Source organism: Haliotis asinina, chromosome 10 (assembly GCF_037392515.1).
Source record: "Haliotis asinina isolate JCU_RB_2024 chromosome 10, JCU_Hal_asi_v2, whole genome shotgun sequence".
NCBI classification, from domain to species: Eukaryota; Metazoa; Mollusca; class Gastropoda; order Lepetellida; family Haliotidae; genus Haliotis; species Haliotis asinina.
Genome location: NC_090289.1, coordinates 28,080,315 through 28,105,121, shown reverse-complemented (window position 1 = coordinate 28,105,121; position 24,807 = coordinate 28,080,315). Strand labels below are relative to the sequence as shown.

Here is a 24,807-nt window from a genome sequence, read left to right as displayed (position 1 = left end):
TAATTCTTCTACCATTGAGGATTTTAATTGTCATAGTTTATCACTTGATAAGAAGAAAGTTGTCTATAAGAACTGTCATTATTTCAAGTCACAACAACACCTCCCACATCGGAGATGTTGAGCTACTTACCGGAACAGCGACCGGGTTATGCAAATAGGCAGGTCACGTGTCAAATTCTTACATTATGCTCGGTATATCATGCCACGTGACTTCAAACACGTGCATTTCACGAAGTGCACACATATTTACACATAGAGAAATGTCCACATCCAAATGGTCTGCTGACGCAAAAGACATTACCAGAAAAATCTATCATTATTTCAAACGAGAAAGTGAAAGGGACCGTCCATTTGTAGCTCCTGAAAAGTATTTCAAACGGACCCAACATGCCTTGGATCTCTCAAAGGGCGAGTTGAGTGAAATTATCCATGCCTCGTCTACGGACTTTCCCGGGACCATCTCAAAAGTTGGTAGGAAATTAAACTGGATAGTTTTGATCACAGGCTTGTCAGGGACACAATTAGAAAACTAACACGTCAAAATGAGCATGTGTCGGCATGGCGATTGAAACAAATCCTTGCTCAAGGCCACCAGCTTGATGTCTCTCGTTATACAAATTGTTGCTGAAATGTGGATACAAATATAGAAGTGTTCAGGGGATATAACTTGCCATGTGTGAACGGCATGACATCATAAAATCAAGAATAAATTACATGAGAACAATTCGAAAAAACACGCTGATGGTTACGAACCGGTGTATCTAGACGAGACATGAGTAAATACCTCCCATACAGCATCTTAACAATGGCAGCATCCTGACAGACAGGAGCCGGAGCGGAAGCTACCAGCTGGTAGAGGACAGAGGCTTATAATTCTGCATGCTGGCTCACACAAAGGATTTCTGCCTAGGTGTGATTTGGTATTTAAGTCCACCGACGGGAGAGACTACCATCCGGAAATGAACGGGGCTGTCTTTACACAGTATGTAGAAGAACAACTGATCACAGCCCTTCTATGGTACTCATGGACAATGCTCCATACCACAGTTGCGTGAGTCCGACAGTGGGTGTCCAACATCCAATCGTCGTAAAGCAGAGATCGTTGAATGGTTTGACAGAAACAACATCGTAAGACCTGACAAAGCCACAAAACCAGTGTTGTATGAGCTTGTGTTACACCACAAACCACCACCTTCCTATGCCATCGACAACATGTTGAAGAACGCTGGTTACGAGGTTGTACGACTTCCGCCATATCATTGAGATTTGAATCCAATAGAACTGATATGGGGGGATATCAACACGACATTCAAGTTATCTGATATTTAAAGAAAATTGTTCACACGGCAAAAGGGGAGATTGATATCAGTAGGTGTCAAACGTGTACTGGCAGCTGAAAATGAGTACTGGAAACTAGATGATATTACATATATTAGAGAAGGGACCATCCCACCAATCTCAATACATCTTGGAGATGAATCAGATACTGACCTGTCCGAGGAAGAGATCCTTTGCAATTAAAAAATCTTGAAAAATTCGAGGAAAACAGGTAAGTGATCAACCCCCAAAATACAAATCAAAGACATACTTCAGTAATGTGGACATGCATAGTTTTACAGATATATGATTAATGAACTATGAATAATGCCTAGAAAATAAACCTGTCCCCTAACTACTTCCAAGCTCAAAATATTTTCCTGGGAACTAAACAATTAAAATTCTCCGTTATTTACATGTGCATGAAAAGACATCGCAATAGCAATTACCAAATTGGAAACGGATAGTACTTATAGTTTTAGAGTAAAGTTACCAAACACCGTCCTGAAACATTTTCTGCCAAACTATAGCTATTAGTTAAATTCATTAAATTCATTTAGGTGAACATCCCACGTGGGAAATCGAGTCCAACGTCACCGGGCCTCGCCACCCAAAACTTGGGTTCTTTTCACAACTGCAGACTTAATGGGATAAGACCAAATTTCTTACATCTTTCGCGTAAAGTTACTGTGTACGTATAAGAACGTATTTTCACCTCTGGAAACGCCAAATCGAAGTGACGTAACATGCACAACTGATGAATAGTCCAAACATGATGGACTCAATCATAAAATGAGAAGACACTCCGCCGCCCACCAGATTTATGTCGGATGATACAAAGTAATGCAAATGAGATATAAGAGGACGATTCTTTGGAGAATCTCTAAAGGTACCTTCTGACAGCCCCTCTTACCTTTGTATTCGCATCTGTATCCCTTGAAGCCACACACTGGCACGTCCAGAGGAGGACTGCTGTTCTTGGGCCATATTATTTCCCGGTTCTCAAGCTGCTTGTAGACCCGTTCTTTACCCATGTACACTCCCACCACCTTAAAGGTAAACAAAGTATAGTTAGTGAGTGGGTGGTACTTCACTTATATCACAGCTTGTCCGATTAATGATAAGTGAATTCAAATGTAGGCAGACTAACCATCGATTTTCATCTTTTATCGGAAATCAGGGGTCCAGATGGTTATAACAAACCCAGGAAACCCAGGAGGACTAGCATTCTGATTGGCTGGGGGAATATTTCTACGAGTAGGGTGCTAGTTTTCTTTCGGGCTATGGAAAGGGATGAGTAGTTACGAATGGGCAAATCTAGCAACCAAACGCGTGATTATAGGTTTCTGGCACGACACATTTCAACAAACTACTTTGACCAAATTTCTTCTCTACATACGTGCATTCTGGTTGACTGGGGGAATATTTCTCCCAGACATGGCTACGAGAAGAGTACAGTCTTCTTTCATGCTAGGAAAAGGGACGGGTAGTTACGAATGGGCAAATCTTTAAACCAAACGCGTGATTATAGTTATCCTGACAGACACAGGGAGGCAACAATGCAGTTGTAACTCCTTAGATGACTGCTTACACCTGTGAGAGGCCTATTCTATCAATTCACAATAAGGTTGCCAATATACCTGCGAATATATCCAGGTTTTTTTCATTTTTTGTAAATATGACATCCAAAATTTGACGTTACATTGAGACATTGTCGGGGAGAAATAAGCTGCATATACATGCCTCCTGAACCCCAGAAATTGGATCCACACATTGTACACATGTGGAGAATCGAACACGGGTCTACGACGTGACGCGAAAGTCCTTTAACCATTAAGCTACTCCTTGTATCATAACGTCACGGTAAGAAGTTATAGGCTAGTTAGGCTACCATAACCGTTTAAGATTTTTAGCTGCATCAAGGAATACTTGTGCCTCAGTCACAAATATTCATCAATATCTTGGCATTCTGCGAAAGGTCTGATTTTCGATCCGCACACTCAGCACGGAGATGGATCTAGGGATTAGGCAAAATTTAATAACACTGGAAATAAACCTTGAACTGCTACAATGAGTATTTAAAGCTTCACGCTGCTTTCAGCAATGTTCCAGCAATATTGCGGGGCGGGACACCACACATGAGCTTCACCTATTATGCATCCATGTGGGGAATCGAGCTCAGGGCTTAGACGTCATGTACGCGGGAACGCTTAAACCACTAGGCTACAACACCACCCATGTACGCATGGAGGATAAAAATCTCTGTCACGCCTATAACCATTTCATGTCTGCTGACGAACACACGTCTATCCACCAAACAACAGAGTGATGTCTTGGGGCTCCTTTCGCGAAGCAACCTTTACTACAGTTACCCTTAACTTCCATTCTTTAACATTGCACTAAGGTTACCTTAGTGACTTACAATCACCATAGTGCTTTGTGTAAGGAGGCCCTGGTATAGCCATAGCTCTGGTATAGGTATATAGACTACCTTGAAACTTATGTGACACTGGAATACTTACCACAATCTCCCCTGTATCTGAGATGTCATGCAGTGCCAGGTTGGAATCTCTACCGTTATTTTCATTCAGAGTGATGGGACCGGCGATTCCTGTTGACATCAATTGCACTCACTGACACACTTGGGAAATGAGCTTTAACTGCGGCATGAATTAAAAACGTTTTACCAACATGTATGACAAGAAACATTTTAACCAACTGGACATGTCCTTATTGTATCGAATACCATATATCATGTCCACTATGTCAACTATTTTCAATAATGTAGCCCTCAGCAAGTCTCACCTATTCGAGACTCCAAAAGCTCCAAGCCAGTATCAACACCTTCAGACAGTCTAAGCAGTTTTAGCAGCCTCTACAGTTTAAGACTGTTTCAAACAATCTGTGGCATTCCAGCTATCACAGCCATTACAACATCTGAATCAATCACAACTAAATGAGCTATGTTAAAATAGCCCCAGTCTTTCTAAACAATCTTGACAATTTCAGCCAGTCACATTCAACAGTCTCAGCCAGTTGCAACAATTTCAGCAATCCAATCCAATTTTGCCAGTCTAAGTACTCAGTGTCAGCTAGGGCCGGTTTATTGAATACCTTCAAACGTCCTGTTCCTCATTCTCCTGGTCATCTGGCGTCCGTCATAGGGATCGTCGCCATCCGCCAGAGTCTCGTTCAGGACCCTGGCGTAGATGCTGAATGCGTTGTAGTACCCCGTTATGCCACTGATTTGCTTTAATGATACAAAGGAAAGAATTAAGGAATACATGAGCACTCTACATCATTTTAAAATACGACCGTGTTCTAAACATACTGACTGAAAAAAATAAGCGGCATATTCCCATAGTACCATGTTGCTGAAAATATAAGAAATGACGTATTGACAAAATACAGTCCCAGATAAAGGAAAGTTTACCGTCATGTTTGATAGTGGCTTATAATGGGGCAAACAGGAACGGCCATCCGGTAGAGATGTAAATGATAAGGGATAGGTCTACCCATCGTATTGCTGTTGTTGTTGCGTTAAAGGTTTTGACTAGGTCAAATCCCGTTTACAAGGGCATATTTCCTTTTGACGGCAGTGTGGGTCACTGGCGGAAAGCAGTCAGTGGTTCAAGTCCTGCTAAACGAAATACAAGTTGCTCCCTGAGTGAGCATCGTACGTAAACTTTAGTTCTTATGAAGTCATGTGACAGCTGGATGATTGGACTGATTGGATAGTATTGTGTGAGATATTTAAGTGTTTTCAAATGTACACTCGTCCCGTCATTAAACTTGACTCACTCCATACTGTGGATATATGAACATGTCATGGCTTTTAATGCCCTGGTTATTTTTAAAGAACATATAACGTTACTATGAAAGTCTACGGGAAAACATTTGTTTTGTCATGTCATCAGATATCCATCGCTGGGTGTAACGATATCCATGTGATGAATTTCTTCGTATCCCAAAGTGTGAGATACACTGACAAAAAAACAACCCCTTGTGACGAGAAATAAATACTCCACTCAAGGTTTCAGGAGAGTGGAATCTCCGCCATGCAAAGACTGCAAATTTGCCGTGCTTGCTTTTGAACTCAACTGGCATCTACCTACCCAACCGCCAATTTCAATGCTAGGCCATATATAGAAATATTCTTGTTTCATATTACAAAGATCTATATTTTTTACACCTGAGACAGTTGGACATAAAATAGCATGAATGCAAAAAAAACAACAACTACAACCACCCTCCCCCCCTCCCCCCTCCCACACACACACACAAAAAAAAAAACAAAAAACAAAAAAAAAACAATCCGCCCGTCCGACCCATGTTTCCGTTTAAAAAGTGTTGAGAAACAAGTGGCCATAATTTGCCGGGACTCACTTCATCCTCGCGTATGTCAATACTGTGTCTGTTCAGTGCCATCTTCCTCACTGATTCCGTGAACGTCTGGAACTCTGATTTATTTGAGTCCAACAGCGAAAGGAAGAAGGCGCTCTGAAATGCTACCAGGGCCACCTGTAACATAAAACCGTGTCATCACATGTGCGACTGGCTGTTGTAGCACAAATGGTATACAGTCGAAGCTGTCGAAACCGGCATCTGTTCAATCTGGCAAGTTGTCAACACTGGCATAAAATCTCAGTCATATCCGTGGCTTGTACTTTTATCACCAGTGCTTCAATCCGGCACATTGTCTAAACCGGACAATTTCCTCAGTCCCAGTGAGTGCCGGTTTAGACAGCTTCCACTGTATGTCATTATAAAGAAATAGTGCTAGAAGTCACAAACATTGTGAGCTTGTTGTCAGCACACCACGAATATCCTGACATCCTGACTATCAGAAAAAAAGAACATTCGGGTTAATTTATTTATTTATTTATTTATTTATTTATTTATTTATTTATTTAAAATCAGAACCTTATCTTTTACTTGTTAAAGTTAACACTTTCTCGATTTGGTTGTAGCTTAGAAGTTCGTTTTAAAGTACGACAATGATAAATTTGTGGACGTGGCCGATAATACCGCTTACCGTTATATTGCCATACGAGCTTCACAGTACCGGTTCACCCGATACGATCTGCCATTTTTGTGAAGTAGCCAAACTACTAATAATATTCGTATTTCCTTTATATCATTATATATTAATACACTCCGTATTGGGTCCTCTTATATTCCTTGTTTAGATAAATGAATCACTTATTGGAATCAAGCAACATACTTTTATTTGCTGATGATACCTCCCTTTACATAATCATACGTAACCCCACAGATGCACAAAGAATATTGAACAGTGATCTTGCTAATCTGTCTGAATGAAGAAATGAATTGCAGGTGTCGTTTAGTCCCCCAAAACCAGTGACTACGTTATTCACTGAAAAGCAATACCTAGAGCGAAAACAGATTTAATGATGGATGACTATCATAAACATTTAGGGCTACGATTTCAAAGCAATGATATATAATATGCAAATCGAATATCAAGTAAAGAAACTAGTCCTATAATATATTGCTTTTTGGAGTCTTAAATATGAACTAATAAACTAAACAGAAAGACTGCATGTATCATTCCTCCTTCCTGTCTTTGAATACTGTGACTTCATTTGGGACAACTGATCCCAAGACCAAGGATCAGTACTAGAAAGATTACACCTTGATGCTCATTGTACCTTAAGTGAGGCCATCATGGGTATCAGTCATTAAACAAATGACGAAGAAACATGTATGCCATCTCTCTTTCAAAGAAGAAAGAATCATAAATTGTTTATTTTTTATAAGATGGTACATGTTTAACGCCAGAGTACTTAACAAGATAAGCTCCACAAGAAGTGGGCAAAAATACCCACTATTTCCTTCATAATGCCAAAGATACTCAAGACAGCCAGAACAAAAACAACTGGACGAGTTTAACACTATAGCACTCTCTTCTTCCATTAGTCATACAAGGCTACAATAATCTGGACGAATATGTAAATCGGCAGTTATTGTCTAAATTTTAAATTATATCTTACTTGTTACACTCTCATTTTTCAGAGCTATAAATACTTTAATTATTGCCACGCGCTTTTTCCAAATTATCATGTCCAAACTGAGACTGGGTGTAGTGTTTTAAACTTACACCACTTCGAAAGACATATAAAAGAAAACAGTTTATACCAATGTGGCTTTTTAATAGAAGATACCCCGTACTTCATTTTTTGCCCTGTATGTCGTCATATCAGACATAATATAACCAGTACTTCTACCGCAATAGATTCTCTGTTGAAGAAATAATCTGTGGCAAAGATAACGTATCCAATATTCATGCAGAATTACTTCTTACATCCATTTATCATTTCATAATTCAACTCCAAACGTATGGTTAAATAACACATAAACTCGTTTTCTTGGTTTTGAAAATTGCCTCATTGAATTATACATCCTTTTACAATCTCTTAATCGTGTTTAATTCGTTTAAGCTGTTTTCTCTTGGGAGAGGCATCAATACAGGCCTTGTTCGATCCGTTTGCCACTCCTTTTTAAGGGTTCTCTGTTATCTTTCTGATGTCTTTTTTTTAATAAATACTGTTTAAACCGCATATTGTTAGTTTCGAAAATGTTTATTGGTCATGTGATTGTACTAGTATGAATTTCAAACCATGTGAATTAAAGAAAATAGATTGGTAGGGCACTTGTTGTGGGTATAAACAAACCGAAATGGTGGACCCTGCTGCAGACGCTTTTTGTCGAGTTCCAAACATTAGAGCAAAGCATTCAGAAACATGTTCATTTGATCTCTCCTACAATCACACCTGATTCCTAACTGGCTAGTGGCATTGTTTCAAAAGAAATGAAACAGTAATTTCATGACCTTAAACCATGTGTTCCACTTTCACAATGTATTGCAATACATACTGCAGTACGCCAACGTATATCACAAAACATCGCAATACGAACATTTTGGAAACACCCAACCCTGCTAATGACTATTTAGAGAAAATCGGTAAATATCTCAAACATTTCTACATTTAGTGTAATATTTTTTGTCCTTGTGTATGGAACAATGTGTCGACGTTGTTCCATTATTCTTTAGTTAGTGGTAATATGACGCCGCAGTTACACAGATGGTAAGAGATAAGAGATAAGAGGTACGTTTTAAATAGTAATAACCACCCAACCATTCAAATACAACATTGACATGATCAGAGAGCAAACAAACAAACATGTTTTATCTGTTTGTTTCCAAATCGTTTACCAGAGGGATCATGCTATAACAACTACAAGACCTACACTTTCTTAATCTATAAATATCTGTAGAGACAGATTGAAATCCATGTGCATTAATCATATACATTGTGTTTTATTAACTAGATGTTTCACCCCAAAAACATTTACATCCCCGTACATGTACCTTTCCAGTAAAATTCTATTGCTCTAGCCTTAACAAACCTAAACTAAAGTCAATTCCACCAAATTTTGTATCAAATTGTTTAATCTAATCATGTGTAATATTGTATCTCGGACTGTTTAATTGGGCTGTCTCCTCAAACGCTGAAGGTCATCAGTGGGTCCACAATACTGTATTCGGCGATAAATATATTTTGCTTTAAATTCTTTAAATTCTGAGAGTGACTTACTATACTTACTGAAATTAATTCATTGTACAATGTAATAGTTTCTTATTTATAGATACAAGAATAAAAAGTCTTCTACAACTTTTCTTTATGATCATATTTTCATTTCGTAAAGAAGAAAAAAAGGGACGGTATGATGCCAAATCCGTTCTGGTGAAATCCTATAGTCTACAAAGTTAGCATGACCATGGCCTGCACAACTATCACAGTTTGAAATATGTCATCACTCATCGTGCTTTTGGATGATCTATAGCTATTTCTGTAAACAGGATGGTTTTACAAATGCGTTTATCTCACATACTCCACATATCAGATTCTAAAACTGAATCAGCTTACCCGCTTTTCCATATTTCATAAATGGAAAGGAAGCAATATCGCCATATCGCAATGTCGCCTTTTCACGTTATCGCAATGTCGCTGTATCGCCATATCGTGTCTCTATATCGCCATGTCGCCTTTTCGCGTTATCGCCATATCGCAATGTCGACCAGTTTTATCGCCATTTCGTGTCGTGATATCGCCATTTCGTGTCGTGTTATCGCTATATCGTGTCGGGTTTTCGCTATTTCGTTTTCCGGCCGTATCGCAATATCGCTATATCGCGTTGCGTCGTGTCGTGCTATCGCTTTGTCGCAATGTCGCCTTGATTTTACAGGGCGATAAAGTGATGGCCCGAATCAGCCACCATAGCCTCGACACAGCGTAAAACTTACGTCACTGACTCCTTCATGAATATCATGAAAAACACTGATGTGGTATCTCTGTTAAAGGCACACTCCAAATACCAAGTGAGTGAGTGGGTTTGGTTTTACGCCGCTTTTAGCAATATTCCAGCGTTATCACGGCGGGGGACACCAGAAAATGGGCTTCACACATTGTACCCATGTGGGGAATCGAACCCGGCTCTTCGACGTGACGACCGAACGCTTTCACCACTAGGCTACCCCACGTCCCCCAAATACCAAGAGTGAGTGAGGAATGGCATGACCCTGATGGGGTATTACCACAGCCACATTCGATTCAGGCAGCAATAGTACGGTCGAATGTACAAGGCAGAAAAACACCAGACTAATGAGACGTGTTAACAAGACGCATCAGACATCTGACAGTCCTAGGACTAGACGTCAACCTGTGATCACCCCCAACATGATCTCCACTTTCACACAGGCATCCGGGCCTATCGACTATTTCTCATTAACCTGTCAACATCGACTGAATCGTCTACATGGAGTGGGAAGGTGGTTATCATCGTTGCAACTGGGTACTGTACAGTGTTTGGCAACAGGTACACAATGTTTGTTATCTTACCTCACACATGAATGTCGCTTTCTTATTGGCTAAGCGCTATTCTAGTATTTTCAATGTACCCCGCTTACAGGCGATGTATTATTTTCATTGTACACTCTTCAGGTGTTTCATGGTAGTACTTCTTTGTCTCGAATAACATTGAATCACGCATGAAGCACGGAAATTGTCGATGTTTTGCAATTGAAAATCGATCGAAGGGGGATAACTCTGAATCTGTTTACCTTGTGTCGTCTGCAAAATGGCGATTGGCCTCGCATTCAACAGAAGTGCTTCAAACAGTTCAAAATTATAATTCAGGTGTTCGGTAAGATAAATACGTTGTTCACTGGTCCCTCGGCGTACCTCCCCCCTGCCCCCTCCCCTATCCCCCAAATTAGACAACTATGTCACCAGCTGTGACAGTCAAGCCTGGATGTACACTTGGTGTGGTAAAGTAAGGCCATATTTGGAACCAGAACTGGTTCTTTATACGCTTGTCACCGGAAATCTGGTCCCGGAGGTGGCTTGTGCCCCGTCCTGCATATCACAAGTAGGCGCGCGCAAAAGGAGCTGTGAACCAGCTTTGTACCGGAAGTCGCGCCTCGCGATGCATTCTAGCCCTATACATGATAAGCGTACCTCATCCTTGCCATCGCCTCTCTTCCACACCGCCTCTGTGATGGTTTTCCTGAGGGAAATAGTGATGATGAATGCGTACTCTCCAGCTGTATAGCCCAGCTGGTGCGCCACCAGCAGCACGTCCCGTACATCCTCCAAGGTGGCGTGGATGATGAATACTGAAACGTTAGTTCTGAATCATATCTTGTCCCCAATGAACATCACATACTGTTTCCACGCCTAGAATCGATCGTTCCCAGGACGTGGGTGTGTCAGTTAACCATCCCTAATCCCGAAAATCAGTATATCTCACCCGGACCCCACCTCAGGATTGACATGCATAGGAATGTTTCTAAGGAGTTCTTCTGAAAGAGGACACGCCGCAGTCATTCGCATCTTCGAAAATATATTCTCATGTTCATCATGGCAGAATGTTTCCAGTTCACTTGTATTTATGACTTACTTGAAATAATGATGAAGATGATAATCGTCAATATTCTCAAGAAAGAATGTAAGGTTCTGGGAGACGAATTTTGACCTTATTTAGTTGATATTTAATACCCGTACACATGGAATTCTACCTTGATTTTCAACGCCAAAAGTGCAATCATTAATTCTTGTCCTGCTTTTGTGATTTTTTGGACAATTTATTGTAAGAATGAAGATTTTATGGATATCAACTTCTTTATTATGAGAACACCTGATGAAGGAGTAAGCATTAACTCCGAAACGTTGTGTTCTCACAATAAAGATATTGATATCCATAAAATCTTTTCTTATGTATTTCACTTGTAAATGCCCTTCAAAGACTTAATTTACTGTAACTTATCATCTTGTCGAAAGTAATGAAAACATACTTCTCGCATTCTCCGCAGCCTCTTTGAGGACATTCTCGTAACCCTTGCTGTTCATCTCGTCGGCTGTCATCGGAAAGTGCGTCCACTCATAGTCCGTGTCCATGAAGAAATCGACGTATGTGTCCCCCATCAGACTCGACATGGCCGTAGGTTCACTGTTGTCGTAGATGATGGCGATGTGGCTCCAGCCGTAGGAGTCGAGCAGCTGGACTGTGAATTCCGCGAACTGTTCTTGCCCAAAAGGAGAGAGTCGTGTCAGGGTGGGGAAGAGGGTCTTGTTTTTCAACGTACCCTTGTATCCGGCTGGTGTAATGACGGGGATGTTCCATTCCTTGGCCATATAGCCCAGAGTTTGTACTGACACTGGACACGCTGTGACATATTCACAAGGTGGTCATAAGTACATAGATAATTTACTTCCCCAAACCAGCAATATCTTTTGATTTGTTCTTTAGATAGGCAGCAATATTCCCCCTATATCTGGACGAATCTAGACTAGACAAACCGGCGATCGACATTACGTTGTTGATAACATGTTCATTAAGTACTTTGGAGTGAATGAGTAATTAATAATCTCGCGGCTGTTAGCGCTTACATTGCAAAGGTAAACAACACGGCCCGATGCCATAAAACGTTATTGTTGTAAGTGGGTTTGCTTGAGAGAGTGAATGAGTTTAGTTTTATGATGCACTCAGAAATATTCCAGTTATAAGACTGTGGTGTGTAAATAATCGATTCTGAACCAACGCAGTGATCAATAGCATCGATCTGCAGAATTGTGATGCAACGTCATGCGTTATCAAAGTCAGCCTGACCACCTGATTCCGTTAGTTACGTCTTACAACAAGCACGGGTTGGTGAAGATCAATACTAACCCGGATCTTCGTTTTCGGTTGAGCTCATATATAATTGGATCTGGGTCATATGACTGATATGATAATCGGCCCGAGTCTTCACGTTACCTGTTGATTGATTAAGCTTGTCTATGTGCAGGACCACTGTCGGAAACAGAAAGAAATACTTTTCTCGTAAATTTATCACTACAATTTATGCAGTTGATATGCGAAAGTGTGAAATATCTGTTAAAATACGAAGGTCCCAGGGTAGAATAGGCCTTCAGCAACCCTTGCTTGCCATAAAAAGCGACTACGCTTGTCATAAGAGGCGACGAACGGGATAGGGTGGTCAGACTCGCTCACTTGGTTGACACATGTCATCGTTTCCCAATTGCGCACATCGATGCTCATGTTTTGGTCACTGGATTGTGTGGTCCAGACTCGATTATTTACAGACCGCCGCCATACTCGGAAAATTCCTGAGTACGGCGAAAACCTAAACTCACTCACTCACTGGAGAAATACGTTCGGCCTAGCTACACTTCCAGCAGTACGGATATAGGACACGTGAAAAAATGACATTTACTGAGGAGAAATTGGTGCAGGAATGACATTTACTCCAGAGACATTGGTGCAGAAATGAGCATTGCAGTCCTAAGTGACCTATTTGGAACAGACCATAGCTTCATGCAAATTAGTGTGCAATGATATTCCAATACAAAGGACACTTCTTACATGTCCATTTTGAAATCAGACTTAGCTTCATTATAAACGATAATAAGAAAAAATAACTGCCATGCTTAAACTATTAAGGATGTAGCTACCATGGAGTCTCACTGTCTCTACAAAAAGAAACGGGTTGTCTTAAAAGCAAAATCAGGGTGGGTGAAGCAGACGATGCTTTCTATTTCCGACAGTTACTTAGTAAGATACATGGATAGATAGATAAAGTCTGGATTCAATTTGAAATCTCACTGTATATTAGTGAAAGCCGTATAGGTAAGCCACCCGATCCATTACAAACGCTAACTCCGTGATAATATATATGACAATCGTAACAATACTACTTAACACAACAAATATAAATAAACGCCGTAGCTCACCTGGTTCTATACAAACGTCGAATCCATGATAATATTACAAACGTAAAAATATTGACGTAACATAAAATCTGAATGAACTCCACAGCGCACCTGATCTAATGAAACCGCTGACACCATGACAATATGACAAGCGTAAATATATTGCTTAATGCAACATATCTAAATGAACGCCATAGCTCACCTGGTCAAATAACAACACTGACCCCATGATAATAGAACAGATATATGCATCACGATATAACAAAAACGCTGTAGCTCACCTGGTCCAATGAAGAGGCTGAATCAATGATACTATAACGAGCCTTAAGATATTAACGTAGCACATCATAAAAAGAGGTCATCTGGTCCAGTAGGTTTGCTGACCCCATGATGATATACAACAAATATAAATATGTTACCGTCACGAGAAATTTGACAGCAGCTGTATCTCACCTGGTCCAATAAAAACGCTGACGCCACTTCTATGATAGACGTCAGCTGCGATGGAACCTATTTTGGCAGCATTACATTCAATACCTCTGTACTCAAACTCAAACTCGATGTGACCGGCGTACATTTCTCTGATGTTGTCAAGCGCAATGTTGATAGCTGGACGAAAGCGACGGATGTCATTCTCGTCAGAAGTATTGTTTACTTCTATCGTTGCTATCTTCGCAACAAATACTGCATGACTCAAAAAGGGAACACTGCTGACTGCAATAACCCACAGGCAGATAAGCGAAAACGTTGCCATGTTGCAGTAGACGCCGAATATAGTCGACTGAAGAAACTCCTACTGATGGGGGTGACAAAGATAATCGTGACCTGTTTTGTAATTATCTAGTTCGCAACCACGCGTCATACACACAGGTGTATTAAACAGTTTGTCACAAATATTTAGCCCTGTTATAGTAATTTTCATCTTGCTGCAAAGTGGGGATAATTAGATATGTTACATAATGTGGTTCATTGTAATCTTACGTTTTGACACAAACGTACACAAACAGCGTTTAGTCTTCACATTTTACAAAATATATTAATCTTAATATTACTTTTCTATGAAGAGAAAAAAGACCATTCAAATGTTGTTTGTAAAATTTTCAGTAGTTTGTTTAAAGACATATCACGACCATTTACAAATCCGGTGTATCTATGGGATTCTAGAAGGGACATTGTCGCGTTATGACTCTTACAAAAACAAACAAGACGTGTTTAATGCGACAATACTTAAGACGATATTTGATAGTTTTAGCATTGTCACTTTGCCGCGCCTTAGAAATATGTTTCTACCCAACAAAAGGGCGACAATGATTCCATAGGAATCTGCAAGGAAGCAAATATCCGATTCATTGATTCTTTTTGGCAGACGGTGAAGCTGTTAGAGCGTCCGCTAGCAGAGCGGAAGATTGTGGGTTCGATCCTCGGCTGCATGCATCATACCAAAAGACGTTAAGATATGGTACTTGTTGGTCCCTACCTGGCTCTCGGTATTAATATGTACAAAAGAAAGGGCTTGTCGCTATTGTAACTTTTCGTTTCGTGATATAACATGAACTGATTTGGAATGAATATTAAGAAAGTTTGACACAACTGAAGCAACTTTTTCAGATATTCACCATGCATAAAATATGGTATACACAGTTACATCAGACTATGGGTTCAGATTAGATGAGGACTAGATTAGAATCTGTGCTTTATATAGAAGGTGAAACTCCAAATTTAGCATCTGTTGTACATCTGACCACATTTTAAATGGCATTGTGTAATAATAGCTGTCTGCTTTCAGACCCGAAATAAATACTTGTCGGGGGTTCACAAAGTACGTGATCTAGACTACCAGTTTCAGACTTTTATGGCAGCCTTGGTGGGTGAGTGGATTAAATCGCTGCCTTCCCGACTCTGACAGTGCGGGTTTTACCTTTATAATGATCTTTATAAAATGATTCAAATGCAATGTATTCTTCGCAGCGTCGTATGTCGGAAGGGGCTTTGATGGCGCTCCAACCAGCGTCTGGAAGAAGATGACCTTTTCATACACAGACTACGGTCTCTTTGCATAAACGATGTGCATTTGCCCTAAAGCGGAGACGATGGTGGCATGTTAAATTTCGCGGGTTTTTTTCTAAATATTTTATACATCATGCACACAATTCAGAGCTATAACAATAGCTGGTGGAACAGTTTTATAATATTTACATAAATATGAAATAGTGATTAGCCGAGTCGCCCGTGACGAAGCAGCAGTAAAATATCAAAGCATTTTGGAAGACAGAAATCTGAACATTTATCTATAGTATTGCCTGTTGAAATGAATACATTCAAGTGCTCCATTTTCCTTAGATTACAAATGGGAATAACTGATATTTTTCAGTTTTAGGATCTTGATCGAGAATGTAAAGGCATTTGTTCATCATGAAAATTGCAACTTTTGCATTCTATTTAAACTATGTCAAGCGTTCTTCTTGTACACAACAACAAGTCCTGTTGTGCATGATGGCCGAGGATGGACATTGCTTTCTCGCCTTCATTTACGGCCTCAAGAAAGGAACGGGTACCCGGTGGGATGTGGTGGTAATATGACTATTAACCATCAATCGTGTCTGATAGGCCGCTTGTATTGTAAACGCCAACGAGATTGTTGTTACAGAAGGTGGAGGTGGAACATCTTACATTAACATCAGTAACAGCATCAGCATCAACTTTAACATCAACATCAATATAGACATCATCACCAGCACAAACACCAGCACAGGCACCAACATCGACACCAGCACCAGCACCAGCACCAGCACCAGCACCAGCACCAGCACCAGCACCAGCACCAGCACCAGCACCAGCACCAGCACCAGCACCAGCACCAGCACGAACATCGACATCAGCACCAACACCGGCAGCGGCAATTCATTTGTTAAAGAGATTTTACGTCCGCTTTGTATGGACCGACGGAGGCTGTCGGAAGACGGCCCGAGGTTCTTCCATGTGAGAGACATGTTCACATTGAGAAATATTAATTTTTTACCATAGATAAACCGTTTGTTAAAACAGTACAGTTTTTTATATCTAAAATTCCGAGTCGTATTATCCGACTTTGATAATTACAATACTTAAGTAGTATGGTAATCTTGTAATCCATATGGCAAAACATACAAATACAGAATAAATATCTATATCTATAATGAAGACATACAGAATATCTTAATCATGGATAATGTTCCACGTTGGTACTTTGTTCAAAGTGTTGTCAAAGAAATATTTGGTAGTTTAAAAATATTCTCAGAAAAGCTGTATCTTTGACACAAGAACACTGAAAGTATTCCTCGCCCTGTTTAAACATATAGTATGACAATCTTCACACTAAAAAGAGTTTTACTGGTCATCACAGTGGGTACTCCAGAAGTATCCCTCGCCTTAACCTTGTTTCAGCCTATAGTATGACAGTCTTCACCACTACAAGGAGTTCTACTCCTTCATCACAGTGGGTACACTAGAAGTATCCCTCGCCCTGTTTCAGCATATAGTACGACAATCTTCACCACTACAAGGAGTCCTACTCCTTCATCGCAGTGGGTACACAAGAAGTATTCCTCGCCCTGTTTAGAAGGCTCGAGGCAACACGGGCTGCAGTGTCGTATAAAGAATGCTATCTCTATTTCTTCCACTCTAAAGGACACAATTGTCAGATTCCGGCAGAGGCTACAAGTGAAAGTCGACGGGGTAAGGTTGACACTTGGGCAGTAGATGGCTCGATTGGCTGGCCTGATCGTCCCCCGGTTGGCCTCTTTTGCCGGTCTGTCCACGCCCTTCCCGCAGTCTGCCGGCGTTGACTTACTTGCCTATCCTCAGTTCTTATATATACATTTGAATGATTAAGAATTTGCTTAGCCTGCTACAGTCAGCACTTCCTTCTGGTATGATCAGCCGAGGTCACCATGTTTTGATTAGCCATATCCGAATGCCACGGCTTTAGCAAAAACACATTCTTTTGCAGTGTACCTTCTTGTTAAACATTGGTTCTTCTACATCGATACCGTTCACGGCGTTGTTTTATTAACTATACCCAGATGTCAGAAAACTGATACTAGTGAGTGAGTTCTCGGCCGCACTCAGCAATATTCCAGGTATATGGCAGGAGTCTGTAAGTAATAGAGTCTGGACCAGACAATCCAGTGATGAACAAGTGAATATGGTTTTACACCGTTTTTAGCAATACTCCAGCAACATCACGACAGGGGATACCTGGAATGTGCTTCAGACATTGTACCCATGTGGGGAATCGAACCTGAACTTTTGGCATGACGAACGAACGCTTTAACTACTAGACTACCCCACCACTCAAGTAATAGAAGTGTTACTAAATAATGGGAATAGAAGGATGGAAATGACTAAATTTAGATCTGTTGGAATTAAGTGAAATCTTGAATCTTCTGGAAGATTTGTAGCGGCGGTGTAGCTTAGGAGTTTCTGCGTTCGCTTTCGGTTTAATTAAGCCGACTCAATTCACTCACCGACTAGAACGGCTATAGGTTAAGCCAATATTGCACAGAACGACCCGGAAGGTATTTCACATAATTCACATTGGCCAGCCATGTCCGTCATATTTCATGTGATATGTATTTAAAAACTAGCGGTGATATGAAAATCATTGCCTCTTGGTGCATTCTATTATCATACATGTTTGTGCTGTTACAACTGCTTCATATTGGAGACTTAATAGCTAAAATCTGTCATCCAGTTGCATCGTAATTACTTTGCATGAATTTGTGTAATTATATGAAAATAAAGAATATTATTACAATATTATTACAGTAAAATTGTTCATTGAGTAATAACCAACAACCCATTTTGTTGGGTTCTTTTACACTGATTGCTTTTGGATATAGATTTCAGGGTTTAAATACTTTTCCCATTCGTTCAACATGTAACATAAGATAGAATGGAGAAGGTTATTGCTTTTGGAAACAGATTACAGGGTTAACGTACAGTTTCAATTTGTTTAACAAATAACATAGGATAGATGACGGTTACAGCTTTTGGATATAGATTTCAGGGTTTAAATACTTTTCCAATTCGTTCAACATGTAACATAAGATAGAATGGAGAAGGTTGTTGCTTTTGGAAACAGATTACAGGGTTAACGTACAGTTTCAATTTGTTTAACAAATAACATAGGATAGATGACGGTTACAGCTTTTGGATATAGATTTCAGGGTTTACGTACTCTCTCAATACGTTCAACGCGCAACATAAGATAGATAAAGGTTATTTGGACACATTGTGTGCAGCGTGCTTGTTTTGCGAGCAGTTTGCTTCTCTTGGTGAACTAGTTCCTTGTCTGGGCCAAACTATATTATAGGGGTTGCCGTTACATAACTGTATTGTCACCGATTACCGCGAAAAGCATCAAAGAAGTAAACACGATAGGACGCAACACTGATGATCATAACATGGAAAGCAGCCTTTAATTTTGTAACAGGGAGATTCAGTCTAGATGACACTGCCATAATTTATAACTGGGTCGGGTTTCGCGTACTGCAACGCAATAATCAAACACATCCTAGTCTCCGGTGACAGATGTTTCGGAGCAGTGTATATGATTCAGTTGTCATGTGCAAACCTAAACATTTCCAACTTGCCACTCATCATTGCGGCAAACGTCTGAGATCTGTATGACTGCTGGCTTTCTCAAACATCGCTGTGATCCTGATGTAATTAACTAATTCATTTTTATCGACTTCCTGAAATAAGTTACTGTATATTACGCTTTCTATTGGCTGCTGGATCGGGGAAGTGTAGTCTAGTTGTTAAACCGTTCGTTCTTCACGACGAGCCCCATTTCTGGCGTCCCTCTCTATGATATTGCTGGAATATTGCTAAATGTGGAGTAAATGTGAGTACCTGACTCACCCATTCTGTTGGCCTCTTTTTACCAACTAGATGACGTAGGTTTGTAAATTATCGAGGCTGTACCAGACAGCATCAATCGTTTGGGATACAATGACAACAGTATCGATCTACGCAATTGGGATACGGTGATCGGGTGGTCAAGCTCGGTGACTTGGTTGACATGTCATCGTATCTCAGTTGCGTAGATCGATGCTCATGCTGTTGATCACTGGCTTGTCTTGTCTCGATTACTTACAGACCCCGCTATTGAGTTGTACTATTATTGAGTGTGACGGAAAACTAAACTCTCTCATCGCAATGAGTTGCTAACACGGATATTATAATATCTGAGAGTTCAGGGACATTACATAATACATTTTGCAAAGTCAAGGCATAAACTGAAGGAGTCCCAGGCTTTGCGAAATTTGGCACACTTAAACAGATCTGTAACACCTGGACTCCGATTCATAAAGCGTTCGTAACCCAACGATATCCGTAAATCATGACAAACTGCAGAGTTACATTAGGTCATGAACTGAAGGAAATATATAAGGGAACATGTGAAAGTTTGTTCTTCTATTTTGTGCCCTCAGTACATCACTGCTCATGCTCAGACTCAACCACCATTACCCCTGACTTTACATGTATAAGAATGGATACACCAGTGACATGTAACATGCAAATCTGTATTTTTCCCTGTCTCATTGGTCCAAAAAGTCAGCCATTGTTAAGTCATACAACAGATTCATGAGCCTGTGTACGTGTAAGTGTGCGATATAGGCCGTATGTATGTTGTCGTGGTTTAGTGCTGCAGTAAGGAATAAGTCAGTAATTGATTCTGGATCAGGCAATCCAGTGACCAGTCATCACCCAAATTTAACTAGCCGATCCAACTTGCTCGGGACCGGAGTTCAATGCTACGCTTTGTCAGTACAAAACTCAACAAAACATTGAAGGCAAATTAGCCTACGGTTATCAGCGATCGCACAGAAACAGAAGCTTCACTCACCAGACACAACCTAATGTCTCAACGCCAGCGTATTACGTCCCCTCACATAAATCCACTGAGCTTCTATATAAAATATTCCAAATGTGTTTTTGTCCAAAGTGTGCAATCCAGTATCTCCTTTTTAATCGGTCTAAATGTTCTTGGCAGATCGTTAATTCCGTTGCACACAAAAACTCGGAACCTATCGTTAAAGACAGTTGGATTTACAAATTAGATTTTAAATGTATTTGAACACCGTGCAACAAAGAAATACGACATCTAATCTCAGAGGTCTAAGAAAAGCACTCAAAGAAGGATCAAGATTGAATCAAAGGCGGCGTCTTCCCTCTGTAGCCACCTAACGCAAACCCACGCATTCCCTCCTCGCTCTGCTAATCGGCTGCTTCAAAATGCAATATTGGGTATTAATTTTTGACCTAAGAGCGATTTTCGATTTTCGAGGGATCAAGAGGCAAAGTGTCCAAACTCTCAGACTATCCTGGGACTTAATAGACGTTTCAAAAATCAATTGGACGGGCCCCACGATTGTCGCAATCGATTATGTGCAAATTTCGAGCTCGTTACCGCCGTCACAGCTGCCGCTAATGGAGAGAAAATGCCCCTTTCTCCCCCCTCACCCGGGCCTTGTGTCATGGGGAAGGATTTAATAAAGCACCTGTCTATTAATTCGATCTTAATACCCCTGTCAATGGAGATCGCTCTACTCAATTAGCTTCTGTGCATACAGCAAAAATAAAGTGACGAAGATTTTCCAATAATCGGTATCTCCATTGTAGGGACAGTCTCAAAATCACAAAATCAATTTGCGAAATATTGCAGCATCTTACTGTTGATATGAATGTTCAAAAGATCTGATTTTCCTCATAATACTACCTATCATTGAAACAGACCCGCGTATAATATACCCAGAGATATAAAACAAAATATTTTTAGATCGCAAAGGATATTTTTAACGGATGTGTGTGAACCAAACGGGCGCTCCTACTCTTACCGAAGTGATTAATGTCTAAAACAGGTTACTTCGGGTTTTCTTCCCACAAGACGCCGTGATATAACTGGAACACTGCTGAAAGCAACAACTACCTTCACACGCATGCTTCGAAGTTTGTCACGAACGAGATAGGAACATTGATATACTAGTATATCATGGTATATTTTTATCACGGTACAAATGTCGATCGACCACGTTCTGTGAACGTTACACAGATTAACCAGAAAATAGTTTCGAAGAGTAAGCGAGTTAGCAATATTCTGTCTATTTGGCGGTAGTCTGTAAATATTCGTGTTTGGACCAGCCTTTCTAGTCATCAACAGCATGAGTAACGATTTATGCAGTTGGGATACAACGACCCGTGTTAACCAAATCAGCGAGCCTGACGACCCGATCCCGTTAGCCCCCTTTTAGCCCAAAACATTTCAGAAAACAGGTTAAACTTGCAAATGAAACGATATTTAAAAATGTGTAAATGATACATATTGCTAAAAACTTTCAATTACATATCCCGATCTCTTTTTATACGTCCCCTAAATCGATACCGCCAAAGGACAACGATGTGGTAACATGTGCCTGTGTAAAGTAATTGCGCTATGAACGTCTAATATGGATCTTAATTACAGCATCAATTACAAACAGAAAGAAAGCGTTTGCTGTACTTTTCCTTAAAAAGGGGACATTTTTCAGCTCAAAGAAGTATTTCTTTTGACTATTTTCCGGATCGTCAAAGGAGACCATTTAGGTTTACATGTTGGAGGTTTGTGTCATACATTTATGCTACTCCAAATGGTGCCTGTCCATGAGAACCATCCACATGTTCGTGCCAATCACCCGACACAAGTTCTATTCAAATGATGCTGTAGATGAACAAGCTGATGGAAAATTAAATTACAAAACTATCACGCGGCACACTGAGCTGTAGATGGAAGAAACTAATGGAAAAGTAGATTATCGCCTCAGTACTCATCACTTTGAGCTGTAGATGGAAGAAACTAATGGAAAAGTAGATTATCACCTCAGTACTCGTCACTTTGAGCTGTAGATGGAAGAAACTAATTGAAAAGTAGATTATCACTTCAGCAGTCGTCACTTTGAGCTGTAGATGGAAGAAACTAATTGAAAAGTAGATTATCACTTCAGCAGCCGTCACTTTGAGCTGTAGATGGAAGTAGCTAATTGAAAAGTAGATTATCACTTCAGCAGTCGTCACTTTGAGCTGTAGATGGAAGTAGCTAATTGAAAAGTAGATTATCACTTCAGCAGTCGTCACTTTGAGCTGTAGATGGAAGTAGCTAATGGCTATTTCGATTATCATGTGTTAAATAATGTTATAATTGAAAGAGAATACTACAAATGATTATCAAGCTATCATGCGTCATATTAGGATGTAAATATAAGATTCTATTGACCAATGAGCTTATGAAGTTATTATGCGTCATATTAAGATGTAGACGGAAGAAACGAATGGATAATTTGATTATGACGAAATTGAGTGTCACATTAAGATGTAGAAGGAAGAAACGAATGGATAATTAGATTATCACGAAATTAAGCGTCACATTAAGAGATAGAAGAAAGAAACTAATTAATAATAAGATATCAAATTATTATGCAGATGGAAGAATGTAATAACTAAAAAGCTTGTAACCTTAATGCTATTCCAAATGGTGCCCGTCAGTGGAACCGTCCACCCTGTACATGTCAATTATCCGACATAAATTGCAGTCCAATAACGATACAGATGGGGGAATCTGCTGGATAATTAGATCATCAAGCTACCAAGCGCCAAACAGTGCTCTAGGTGGAAGTAGCTAATGGAAACCTAGATCATCGAGCTATCACAGTAAAGCTGTACATGGACGAATCTAAAGGACAGTGGCTATTTTATGTAGATGTACAGCAGAACTTTTTGAGCAACTGCAGCTACAGGTGGCGCTGATTTTGTCGGTATCAATGGGTCAAATAAAGCCAGTGGATCAAAAAGGGTCATTGAATCTATCACATTTACTGGATCTGAATCTACGACGTATCCAGAACTGCCACTGAATTATTTTCAGCAAAGATTTGCATAGGTGTGCAATGAGTTGTTGTACGCTGTTTTCAACCAGTCAGCCCAAGCGCCGTCGTACAAAGCGACCTTACGCTCAGGTGGCCTAAAGGTAGACTAATGATAGAGTTAGTGCTGGTTCATTCTGCTATGTCCAGTGTTTAAAAATACACATACACATGCATGTTACTTGTCCTGACGTTTCTGAATAAAAATGGCTGGAATACACTGACGTTCAGCAAGTTGTACAGCTGTTGGAGACTTCGTTCCTGAGGAGAAGCTGAAGTTCATGAGAACACTCCGAAACGATCCCCGGGGGAAACGAACCCCGTGTGATTAATTACGTCAATAAAATGACACTAGGATCCCCTCTTTGAACTCTTTTCTCAGCGTGATGACTATAGATGTCTGCAGCCTTCTCAATAAGGACGGACACCCATCTTGACCTTATTTCTCAGAATGGTTAGTAAAGAAGTCTACAGACTCCCGAGAAGGAAGGTCTTCCCATGTTTTAAAAAAGTTATACTCTATCCAAAAGTGTTGTTAAATTATCGGCTATCAGGCTCGCTGGCTCATGATATCAGTCACACAAATTGAAATTATATAGACAGCTTGCAGTAATACAGCTGGACTATTTCTGAGAGTGTTTTTCCTGTAGCTTCAACATACATTGCACACTGGAATGACAGCTGCTAAAACGAATTTAATGTAGTTTGCGGTATTCCAGATAATTACGGAAACAGGATTGACTTCACAGAGATCCCCAAGAAACTAGTACGTTGGTCCTCACAATCAAGTCAGGAGTGTGTACGTGAGGGAGATCAGGGAATGAAGCATGCCCCTTGTGCATTCGCCGTTTATTTGCTGTGATAATTGTCATGATAACTACTTGACGTCTTTCTTTGTCTCGCCTCAGACTGATTACTATAGCTGGTTATTCGACCTTTCGCAGGCGAATTTTCTGCCTAATACGTATACACCCCTCCTTTTTTCTAACCATGGTTGAAGCAGAGTCTGCGGGAAGCCAGAAACAGACTCAACACACTGACGTAGGCAGTTCCTTGGTTTGCCGTTCCATCAATATGGCATTGACGTATGCAACAACCAATTTCAGTCCTTTTATCAGGACAGTCCATAATGAAGGTTACAAAATGTATGGTATATTACTTCAGTATCCAAATTTTCATTCAAAACTGACTGAGTTTGGTTTTACGCCGCTTTTAGTAATATTCCAGCAACATCACGACGGGGAGCACCATAA

The 24,807-nt window shown here is 40.2% G+C and overlaps 1 protein-coding gene across 1 annotated transcript in view; it reads right to left on the bottom strand.

The window, feature by feature from the left end:
* Positions 1–24,807, bottom strand: part of LOC137298589 (atrial natriuretic peptide receptor 3-like) — a 29,344-nt gene that overhangs the window by 318 nt on the left and 4,219 nt on the right. The window contains exons 2-7 of the mRNA XM_067830885.1: positions 11,696–12,067; positions 10,860–11,017; positions 5,704–5,838; positions 4,432–4,567; positions 3,840–3,928; positions 2,231–2,366 (exon numbers count right to left, since the gene is read on the bottom strand). Coding sequence (XP_067686986.1) covers positions 2,231–2,366; positions 3,840–3,928; positions 4,432–4,567; positions 5,704–5,838; positions 10,860–11,017; positions 11,696–12,035 — 994 coding nt within the window. The 5' untranslated portion in view covers positions 12,036–12,067. The remainder of the gene's footprint in view (positions 1–2,230; positions 2,367–3,839; positions 3,929–4,431; positions 4,568–5,703; positions 5,839–10,859; positions 11,018–11,695; positions 12,068–24,807) is intronic.